Source organism: Vicia villosa, linkage group LG4 (genome assembly GCF_029867415.1).
Source record: "Vicia villosa cultivar HV-30 ecotype Madison, WI linkage group LG4, Vvil1.0, whole genome shotgun sequence".
Lineage (NCBI taxonomy): Eukaryota > Viridiplantae > Streptophyta > Magnoliopsida > Fabales > Fabaceae > Vicia > Vicia villosa.
Window position 1 is genome coordinate 37,257,918 of NC_081183.1, and position 11,767 is coordinate 37,269,684.

Consider the following 11,767-nt stretch of genomic DNA (forward strand, 5'->3'; position numbering starts at 1 on the left):
CCAAATCTTGTTTGTTGCTTGCCCTATACTGCATTCAACAAAATGGCGCCGTTGCCGGGGATGGTTGTGGATTGTATCGCAATAGTTTCTGTGGTTTTGAGCTTTGTATATATCGTATATATCGTATATGTTTACTTGTATAATTTCACTTGTAGATATATTTACTTGTATATGTTTACTTATTTATGTTCACCATATACTTTTACTTGTATATGCTACATACAAGTATACTTTTGTTGGTGAATGTTGGTGAAACATGTTGATCTCGGATTAGCTCTTTAATTACAAATATTAACTTTTCAACTTGCGTCTCTTTTTGTATGATAATAATTATATTTGTTCCATACTTGTACATATGTGTTTGTTTGTGTATATAATTGTATACTTTGGTTTTTATGTTTGTTTAATCATTCTATATATTTGTACCTGTAACGTTTGTTGACTGCTTTGGTTAGGACACTTTCTTTAGGCTTGTGCGCTGAGACGTCACCATGGCATGACGAGAGGATGCTACTTTTCGAACACCGAAACAATAAAGGCGTCGAGCTAACGACGTAAAACAAGCGCTTGTTGGGAGGCACCCCAACGGTTGTAAATTTTGTTTATTTTTATGTTTATGAAGTATTTAGGTGAAGTGGAGGAAAATTGGAACAACTGTTTCTGTTCTGGTTTTTCTGTCATCCGCTAAGCGAGCCAAGCTCCGCTGAGCGATGACAGTAAAATTTTGTTTTTCTGCTCTGTACCAGTGGGGTTCTATTCCACTTGGTTCACTCATTTTTTTCCACTTTCACCAAGGCTATTTAGTAGTAGATACTAGTTTTATTTTTCTAATTCATTTGTGGTTGTTTGTACTCAAATTTTGTTCGGTAATTCGAAGATTTTTTAGGTGATTTTCCAAAGCTTGAGTGTTTCAACCTGCGGATGTATGGTAGGATATTGTTTTTGAAGTTGTATCATTCAAGGTACTCATTTGTCGCTTTCTATAGCATAACATGTTTAAGAAACTTTTCATTTGTACAATTACTATACCATTCATTCTTTTGCATTACTTGATTGTTGATTGAATCACTTTAGTTCCCAAACCATAAATGTGAGGAAGCTTTCCATTGTTTACATATGCTGGAGGCCACAATCTTTGTTTTAACTAGATTTTATTATGCTTAATCTTTTGTTTATGTTGATTTTGTGAAAGCATGAAAAGGATCAAGGCATTTTGTTTCATTTTGAGCACAACTACCAAAACCAAATAGTCAATTCACCTTGTGAGTGTGTGATCATTTGTTAACCCTTTTGAGCCTTTTTGTCAATGTCCATGTTGTTTTTACTAAATTCTTATCTTTGAGTGTTTAGTTCTCATTTTTGCATGGATGATTGATTCTTTGTTTTCTTGAACCCTCAACCATGATTTTTGGTATGAATTTTTACCTTGCCTTAGAAGTAGGGAGTATTTACCTGATGATGTGGTTGAATTTAAGGTGGGGAGAGAAATGGTTGCTACTTATGTGGTTGTTGCTATGAGGTTGAAAAGAAAGAAAAAAGAAAAGAAAAAAAAAGTGAAAAAAAAAGTGAAAAGAAAAGAAAAGAAAAAAGAGAAAAAGTTTTGAAAAATAAAAAGAAAAGAGAATTGAATAATTATGCTAATTAGTATTGTGATTGGTTTGAGAAACTTGTGGTTAAGGAAGAAGTTTAATCGAGATTTTGTTGTTTGAATCTTTGGTGGATTCGGCACTCCCTTAGGTTTAGGCAAGTTTTTGTTTCGATTAGCCTTAGGACTTATCCCTTGTTTGTTAACCAAGCCACATTACAACCTTGAAAAGTTCTTGTGATTCTTGATTTTATATCTTCGATGTGATTTTTGGATGAATGCATAATTTAATCTTTTGTTTGCAAGATTGTTGGATGAGTGTTAAAAGTCCTTCACCTTTGTGTGTTCTTCATCCATTGATGAAATTTTTGCTAGGTGGTATTCATGAGATATCATGTATTGTTTTAGAATGTTTTGCATGATTTTTGTACTTAGGATTCGTTTCATTTACATGTTGTTGTTGTAGTATAGTGGTAAGTATTTACTTTGTTTATACGTTTTTGTGTTAAGCCATACATTTGTTTTTGGTTTTCGAAACTTGTTGATTCACAATTCTTTGGTTTATTACTTTTGATTCTTTGATTTATTTGACAGTGTTTGAGGACAAACAAAGTTTCAAGTTGGGGAGAGTTTGATAAGTGCCAAAATGTACTTATTTTGTGTATGTAAATAGTGGCACTTATCGATACTTTTGTTAATACCGTTTGAATAATTCCCCGTTTTGTGTATAAATACGTATACTTTATGAATAGTTGTATTTTCACATACTTTTATACCATTTGATAGTTTTTCCTTTATTTTTATAGGTATTCATATTTATTGGAGCCTTGAGGAATAAAATGTCAAAGACACGGCTTCGATTTCACAATTTTGGTGAAAGCCCGCTTAGCCACCGTCAAGCGGACTTCCAAAGACTCAAAATAAGGATGACCAAAATCATCATTTTTGTTTCCATTCATTCATTATTGGATAGAGCATTGAATAATCTTTCCAACGCTTCAAACCGGGCGCAATTCGGAGTTACGGTTCTCGAGTTATGGCGAAAGCAAAATCTGATTTTTAGCAGACTCCGCTGAGCGGAGGGGGTCCGCTGAGCGGAGCTCCAGCGGAGCAAATCAGAGTCTGGATGCAATTTTGAGTCCGCTGAGCGGATCTGCTAAGACAGCAGCTCGTTAAAAGGGGCCAAAATCACATTTTTAGGTAATGGGTTTGGTATTTTTGAGTCTCAACACCATCATTTTCATTCTTAGATCAAGATTAGCTTAGAAAACAACTTCGGAGGTTGCATACGGATGATCGGGGGTGGATTGAGCATCGAACGGAGCTGACAAACCAGGAGATCTTCGGTTCATTTCTCTTCTTCTTTGTGTATTTCTCTTTGGTTGGGTTTGTTTGTATATTTACTTGAATCTTATGTATATTTACCGATTATAATGTTATATTTAACTTGCTTTACAAATCTGTGTTGATGTTATCCTGGATTTTTGCTCTATGCTGGGGATTTGGGGTGCTTTAGAGATAAACTTTTTGAATCCTTATCTAGGATGATAATCTGTTGGTTCTGAACTCTAGAGATAGATTTAGAGCTAGCATTCACTGTGGGTATCTGTACTTAATGCTTTCGTGTTTAAGCGGCGCGCGAGAGATCGCCGACGCGCGAATACGAATGTTCTCGCGACTTTGCGTTAGAGATAACCTTAGTTGTGAGATGATCTCGTTAGTGCTCCAGAGATGGACGCTTATGTGAGAGATACGTGATAACATAGATGAGTATTGTAGGTTGAGTATAACGGGTTGGTAAGTGTATGTTTGTGAAGAGTGAATATATTTACATTCCTGATAAGTTATTTCTCTTCTAAGAATGTGTTTATTCTTTTCCTGTTTATATCTTTGTTTACTTTTTGCTCATTCAATCCCGAGCTCGAAACCATAGAAACTATTGAATGGCATCTCTCCATCTCTGTGGACGATAATTCCTGGATCAATATTTCCAAATCTTGTTTGTTGCTTGCCCTAAACTGCATTCAACAATCGCTCACACCCCACATGGGCACACAATTAACCTCATCGCTCACACCCCTATGGGCACACGATGACTGCTTACTAATCTCCGCACAATGGGAATTAGCCACCAACGATCCACTCATCAACGGGATCCATCAACAAATGCATATGAATGAATGAAACACATATAACATACTTGACAATATCACCGAATCACGATGAACAACTCATCTCAATACCACATCACCAATAATTATGTACATGTTTTCAACATCATTCAAATAGTCATGCATTCATCACAATCACAACCAATTCATCATCACATCAAACACATTGTCACACCTATCTCATATGCACACAATGTTCAATTCTCATCAAGTAATTAAATCAAGTTTTAAATAAATAAAGTCGGCCACCGCCCATATTCATCATTCATCATATAAAACATTTAATTACTTGCACAACGCCCTAAATGGCACTAAGAAACGATTAATGGATCAAAAGATACGTCATTTTAAAGTTTTAGAAAAATTCACACTCAGTAATGTTCGCTCAGCGAAGCAAGGCAGAAGCGAATCCTTCAGACCTCCGCTCAGAGGACCTCTAGCAACATCCAACAGAAGTGATCTACGTTGGGACCTCCGCTCAGCGGACCCCCCTCCGCTTAGCGGACCTGCGATTTCAGCAAACCCCAAGTCTGCGACAGACCCTGCGATTTCACACCCTTTTCACCCAAAAACAATTCCAGACATCACATACAGGCATATAATCATCATACATTCAATTATAAACCACAAAACATCATTTAAACTCATTATTAACCAAATAGTTCACACAATTATCATCAATTCAATCCAATTAGAACACACTAACCTAACAATCCCAATGTCTAATTGAACCAAACCATACATCAATATACCTATCACCTAAGACCACATAAGAGATACTAAAAGGAAGAGTCCCCCCTTACCTCGATGAATCTCTTGAATGCTCTCCTTCCGGTTCCACGTTCTTGCCTCTTTCTCTTCTCTTGCTCTTTTCACATGTTCTTCCTTTCTCCCTAAATGATTCCTTTTCTTATTTTATGAAAATAAAATAAAATAAAATATCACAACTTAGTAAAAGGCCTAACCAATTAGCACCCCTCTTTTACTAACATCACACCATAAGCCCAATAGCTCTTATTCCATCATTTTCCAATTAAATCCAAGTAAAATACTAAAATTCCATTATTTAATTTAAATCCAATTAAATTAATAAACTGAAATTATGGGGTGTTACACTTGCCATGACCTTGTTGACTCTTGCCCCGTTTCTCACTAATAACCCGATAATTAGCATTGTTGTCTTCCTCATAAATCCAACAACTATCAACCAAATCAGCAAAGACACAAATCTTCTGGTAACTAACCGCCTTCTTGATTTCTAGGCGCAATCCATTCTCAAACTTGATGCACTTCGAAAATTCACAAGTTGGTCCATCATAGTGTTGGTAAAACGTAGCCAACTCTCTAAACTTAGCAGCATACTCAACAACCGAATTATTCCCTTGTCTCAACTTAAGGAATTCGATTTCCTTCTTGCCCCGGACGTCCTCAGGAAAGTACTTCCTCAAGAACTCCCTACGGAAAACAACCCAAGTGATCTCTGAACCATTAGTCTCCAACCTTTAACGAGTCTCTAGCCACCAGTCATCAGCCTCGACTGCTAGCATATGAGTCCCATACCGAACCTTTTGATATGGAGTGAAATCCATCACACGGAAGATTCTCTCAATCTCCTTTAGCCATGTCAATGCACCATTAGGATCATGAGTTCCCTTGAACACATGTGGATTCTCCCTCTGGAAGATAGCCAAATTGCGAGAAGCGGCATTCTCACCAACATTCGACTGATGTTCCAAAGCTTGAGCCATTGCTTCCAAAGCAGCAACAATCACAACATCATTCCTTCCAGCCATCTCAAATCGTCACTACAACGCAAAAGCAATCAACACAAATAACAATACGATTATTGTTAGATTACACTACGACACGACACATGGCCAGACGGATCGACCTGCTATGATACCATTAATGTAACACCTTAAATCTACCCTGCAATTAATAGGAAAATCAGAGTACAAAGTCTCAAAACAAAGATCATGATCTGAGGCGTCACATTTATCAACTTAAACAATTCTCATGCAAGCTCATACATGAAGATACATAACACGTATATCAGAGGAAACATACTTCATTAAACATTCAACCAGAAATAGTTCATAATATCGCAGCGAAATTCAAAGAATAACATAAATTCAAAGTCATAATATCTTTGCCAAAATGGCAAACAATATCCGAGATGTCTCAAAACAAACAGAACAACAACAAAATCCAGCAAGGCACAACGATACAACCAAAACAAATAAACGTTCCCGAGTGCTACGTATCAGAGCATAGACACACCGACTCGAGCTAATAGGTAAAAGAATACTCCATGTCATTACCTGCACGTTACCAACAGAGGGTAACATTCAAACAGAAAGGTTGAGATATTAAACAACATAAAGGAGCGTATGATAATATTCATGGAAAGAAAAGATCATACATAGTTCACCACTTCTCATCACATAACACCTTACAACAACTTTCATCATAAACAACATTATCATTATCCAATTATGATAGCATATAAAATAGCACAACTACATCATCAACATATCACAACATTCACATCGTAATCACAAACATTCAAAATGCGACTCAATATGCGACTCGACTTATGCAAATGCATGTGGTACCATTTGGAGTAAAACTCCCTTCTCAAACATTTCCACTTAGGCCATCATTGTTGCCATTTTCAATCTAATAGTCGTTGCAATCTTTCAGGCTAATAGTCGTTGCCATCTTTCAGGCTAATAATCATTGCCATCTTACAGGCTAAAAGACACTTATGCAATGGATACGACACAATGATGCACATCCTTAAAACACACATTTACAAAACACCACATAATAGACTAAACATTATTACTTTTATAGTAATTCATCACTTCACATTCACGTCACTATGTTGTATCATCATACAACAATGTTTCACTTCACAACAACAATCACAACATAAAACGATACAATTTAAAAAAAGGTTTCAACAGGATATCCAAAGGTTTTTAAGTCATATCCATTAGAAAGACATTGATTAGAGCTTCACGGAGGTTCAAACGACACTTAAAAAGGAGTTACATATCAAAAGATACATCAATTCAAAGTTTCAAAAAGATTTATACAGCATAGTCCGCTTAGCGACTCTCCAGCGAGCTTATGGAAACTCAAATTCAATAACCCAACTTGAAGCGAGCTAATAAAGACTAAAAACAATAACTTTCAGTTTTCGCAGCTTCGCTTAGCGGACCAGCTCTGCTTAACGGGCTCGCGCATTTTCAAATTCTTACTCAGCATCCGCTTAGCGAGCCAGGGCCGCTTAGCGGACGTGCAATTATGCAGAAAAATAACAGAACCACACAACACTGTGTAACCACACTTCCACCGTCCAAAACTCATTCCAATCAACAACTAAAGACATATAATCACAGCATCTAGCATCATTCATCATCAATCATCAATAAAAATATGATTTCAATCACAAATTCATGGAAATTCATCACAAACCCTAAGATTCTAAAACATACCATTCATGGATAATAACATACAATCAAACCCCACCATAAACATCATCATATAACCCTTTATCATGAAAGAATCTCACCCTTACCTTGGGTTTTGGATTGAAGCCACCTCTATCTTCAAAACCTATCTTTCTCCTCTTCTTTTCACTCTTCTCTTCTTTCTCTTCTTTTCCCAATTTCACCAAATGAGCTTCTAACTCTCTATATTCTCTAAAACCCTTGTTTAGTTAAACCCTTACTAACTTACAAATCTATAATGGACTCTAATTAGCACCTCTCCATTACTAATTCTATCATAGGCCCAATAACTAATAAACTTACTAACTTATGTTATTTACTAATAATTCTCAATAAATAACATAAAATTAATTAAGCACACAATTAACACATAATTATCAAATAATTCACACGACAGACAATAACACAAATAATTAAAAGAAAAATGAACGTTACAGTGTACATGATTGATCAAATCACCAAAGAACCTCTTGACAAAGGTAAAACTATCCTTCAATAAGGTACGCTAATAGTATCCCACCCTACGTAAATTGTGGGCAAGAACCTTACATTTGATGTAACTACTGCATTGAGGAAGCTCTCCCCATCTTATAAAATTTTCCAACATGGAGGGTGTACTTCACGGTCTGCTTCTAAACCTTCCTTGTATCCCCTTCATCTTGTGGGAGTTCATCCTTCTGCAGATATCGTAGTACGGGCAACACCAACTCGGCTCAGGGGTGACTTCCAAAGATAAAACTTTGCTTGTCTCAATGCTAGAGGCGAAAAGAGTCTCCTAGATCACTATCTAATTGAACCCCACCGTTTTCATATTACAAGCTTGGACAGGAGGCCTGCTTTAAAGTTTTGTTACTGGGAACGTGTTCTACTTTAAAAGATGTAAATCATATCGATAGACTACATACCTTTTATTAGCTGAGGTTCTTTGACTGGTACTTTCTAGCAACTTGGTTCTTGGCTATTAATATAGAGGCTCCCATTTCTAGGATGAGAGTTATGCCGGTAATAAGAGCTTTGTATTCCACCTGATTATTGTTAGGCTAGAATTCAAACTTCAGTGACTGCTCAATTAGTATGTCATCAGGTCCTTCTAAAATTATTCATGCGTTGCTTCCCTTCATGTTCAAGGTACCATCGACCAAAAATGTCCATTCTGGGGGCGCCTCCTTGTCCACTTGCGATCTAAATTCTGCCACAAAATTTTCCAGAGCTTGGGATTCGATGCTTCCTCTCATGATGTATTGGATATCATATTCTAAGAGTTCTACCATCTAAGATACCATTCTTCCTTCCAGATCTGGTTTTTTCAGGACTTGTCAAATAAGATAGTGTTTTTACGAGGATTTTATGACCCTAAAAATAAGGCCAAAACTTCCACTACAAGAATGACGATCAGTGATAGCTTCTCGATCTTTTGATAACATGTTTTAGAGCCTTTGAACACTTCGTTGACGAAATACACATGCCTTTCTGTCTTATCTGTTTCTTAGACGAGTATTGAGCTCATTGCTTGATCTATGACTGAAAGATAGAGGAGCAGCAAAGATTCTTCTCTCGGGCATGTAAGAATTGGCGGAGAGGTGACAAAGGTTTTTTTACTTCAAGAAAGCCTCCTTGCACTCTCTGGTCCACTTAAACCTCTCATTTTTCTCCAGGGTGACAAAGAAGAGGAACATCTTGTCTTCAGCACAAGAGAGGAAGCAAGATAGGGCGGCAAAGCGAACTTTGAGCTTTTGAACCTCATTGACATTGGTAGGGCTTCTCATGTCAATGATCGGCTAAAAATTATCCGAATTGGCTTCATTGTATCTCTTTGTTATCATGCATCCAAGGATTTTTCACACTCGAACCCCAAAAGGGCACTTGGATGGGTTCAACAGCATGTTGTACTTCTCGATTGATTGTAGGATGTCTTCTAAGTCAACAACATGGTCGTACCCTATGGTGGTGTTCATAATCATGTCGTCAACATAAACCTTCAGGTTTCACCTTATTTGGTGGGAAAACAAAACATACATGACACGATGGTAGGTGGCTTCAGTGTTCTTGAGGATGAAGGACATTACATTATAGTAGTAGTTGTCATGATTTGACATGAAGGCCGTCTTTGTAGCGTCTAAGGGATCCATTTGAATATATTTTTACTCGGATGGGGATCCCACAAGGGCGAGCTCTTTCCTTTTAGCTGTAAGGATGTTTTAGTAACACTCTTGGCACTTCGCTAAACTACTCGAATTGACCAAATTTGCCCATTAGGTAAAGGTACTTTAGGACCAGGTATCGGGGGAAAATAAACGACCCTATGCCATTGATGCCAAGTCGGCCCAGAATGAAATTGTATGGTGATCGGGCATCTACTATGAGATAGTTGACTTTAATATCCTTGTAGTATGCTCCCTCACCGTAGGTTGTCTCTATTAACAAATTCTGCTAACCTAACAACCCTATTAACGAACCCTGGACGATTTGATGTTGCAAGGATCGAGCTGAAGCTTTTGGAAACTGTCCTAGAATAGGATGTCAAGAGAACTCCTGGGATCTATCAAGACACACATGATATCCAAGTTGCCATGTTGTACAATGATGATCATGGGATCATTGTCACGAGGAAGGATTCCAATGGCATCACTGCTTAAAAAAGGTGATGTTGATCCTTGATTCTCCATGTTCCACCTTGGAGAACCCGGGGGATGTTGCATTTGCGGTCAACACATGTCTGGCATATTTCCTCAGAAGGTGTTGAAACTTCCTCAGTCAGTGAAACCCCCGCCTAAGGTGTTAACTATTGAGTATGGAGTTTGATTGGCCATCTTTAAGGGAAGATGGATATGATGCTGATGAAAGAAGTGTGGCTCAGGTTAATTTTATCGAGGCCCTACGGTGGGCGCCACTGTACTTGTCAAAAAGTACATGTCTGCATGGTATCCCTACGCAGTTAGGGGATAACTAGAGGTCTTTATGGACAATGGCGGTTTAGGACTTTCCCGTTGCAGCGATAGGCCTTGTTTGGTGTTGTTTCTAGTTATGGAAAGGGAAAGCTCACATGAGATGAAAGAAGCTATGTATTTTATGCTTGTATACTCAAGGTATCATGATTTGTCCCCTTACTTTCAAGGGGTATCATATTTATATAGGCTATTGGGCTTAGGGATTTCTTGGGAATGATAACCGTTCACTCAGTCAATGGTAGACCGTTGAATCCATATTTCCTAGGAGGCATAGATAAGCCTGATGACTCTGCCTTTCATCTAACCGAGGCACATCTTTACCCATGTTTCTCATGTTTGGGCGAGAAGGGGATGCTTAAGGCAATGCAGTTCTTAAAGGAGGGCGACTTAGAGGCATCGCCCCCTTTTGAGGACCATAACTCTCCCACCTCTATTAGGTCCTTTATAAATATATCACTACAACATTAATTCCATTGATATACATAAGATTCAAATCTTATTTGATTTTTTCCAAATTTGTAATATATGAGCTTATTAAGATCGTGGAACTCAAATACATAACTTAATTAGTATGGAAATCATGGTTTGAATAATTGAAACAACACTTGTCCATTACTAAAACACACAAGCTTTCTATTTGGAAGATCGCAAAATCCTGTTATAAGATTTTCTTGTGGGCCGAAATCTGTATGTCACTTTGTTTTAAGTCTGTGGTAGACCGATTATACAAAACTCCGTTATTTATGTAGGAATTCCTTCTAATTGTATCTAGTACAACTCTCAAATTTAATCGGTTGAGTGAATAACTCCTTATTCTAATCCATTATATGGATTTTTTTCAACTCTTGCTTCTAAAAAAATATATAACTTTATTATAAATTAGTTTAGCTAAGTCAAAGTCAAATTCAAACTTTAGCTATTAGATATTAATCCCATCACACCTTACTATTAGAAATCATGCATCTCGAGGTGGAGGAAATCTACATTATTCGATACTAGTCTTTAAAAGTGCTATATTTTAAAAAACAATTAATTTAGTATTTAATTGTATTAATTTTTATCTCAATATATTTTGTATCTCACACATATATAAACATACAATTCATGTATCTCATATATAAAATAATATAAATTATTTTAATAAGATTATGATCACGTAAAAAATAACATAATTAAATAAAATTTATTAAATCATTTGACGTTTTCTCTTCATCTCTTGAATTCAAATAATTATAATATTTAAATAAATAAATAAAATAATTAAATGACACAACATACATGTCATATTTAAACAAAATAAAGTTCAAGATGCATACCATATTTAAAATAAATAAACCCAAAAAAATTTAAAGTTATAAACGTATACTAAATTATTTAATAATATATAGTAATTAATATTTTATTATTATTATTATTATTATTATTATTATTATTGTTATTATTATTATTATTATTATTATTTTATATTAATTATAATAGTAAATAACATAGATTACGATATTGTTACCACAACAAACTGTAACAAACAGTGAATCAGACTAATAT

General features: G+C 36.2%; 1 protein-coding gene across 1 annotated transcript; it reads right to left on the reverse strand.

Moving 5' to 3' along the window:
- Positions 1–4,856: 4,856 nt before the first annotated feature.
- Positions 4,857–5,549, reverse strand: LOC131597078 (uncharacterized). The gene is made up of 2 exons (XM_058869794.1): positions 5,317–5,549; positions 4,857–5,211 (listed from the first exon to the last, which is right to left on the reverse strand). The coding sequence occupies exons 1-2, from the start codon at positions 5,547–5,549 to the stop codon at positions 4,857–4,859; spliced, it is 588 nt and encodes a 195-aa protein (XP_058725777.1).
- Positions 5,550–11,767: the final 6,218 nt, after the last annotated feature.

Coding starts and splice junctions, on each gene's coding strand:
- LOC131597078 (XM_058869794.1), bottom strand. CDS start 5,549: ATGGCTGGAAGGAATGATGTTGTGATTGTTGCTGCTTTGGAAGCAATG. Junction 5,212..5,316: donor ACTCCATATCAAAAGGTTCG/GTATGGGACTCA, acceptor TGTTTTCCGTAG/GGAGTTCTTGAGGAAGTACT.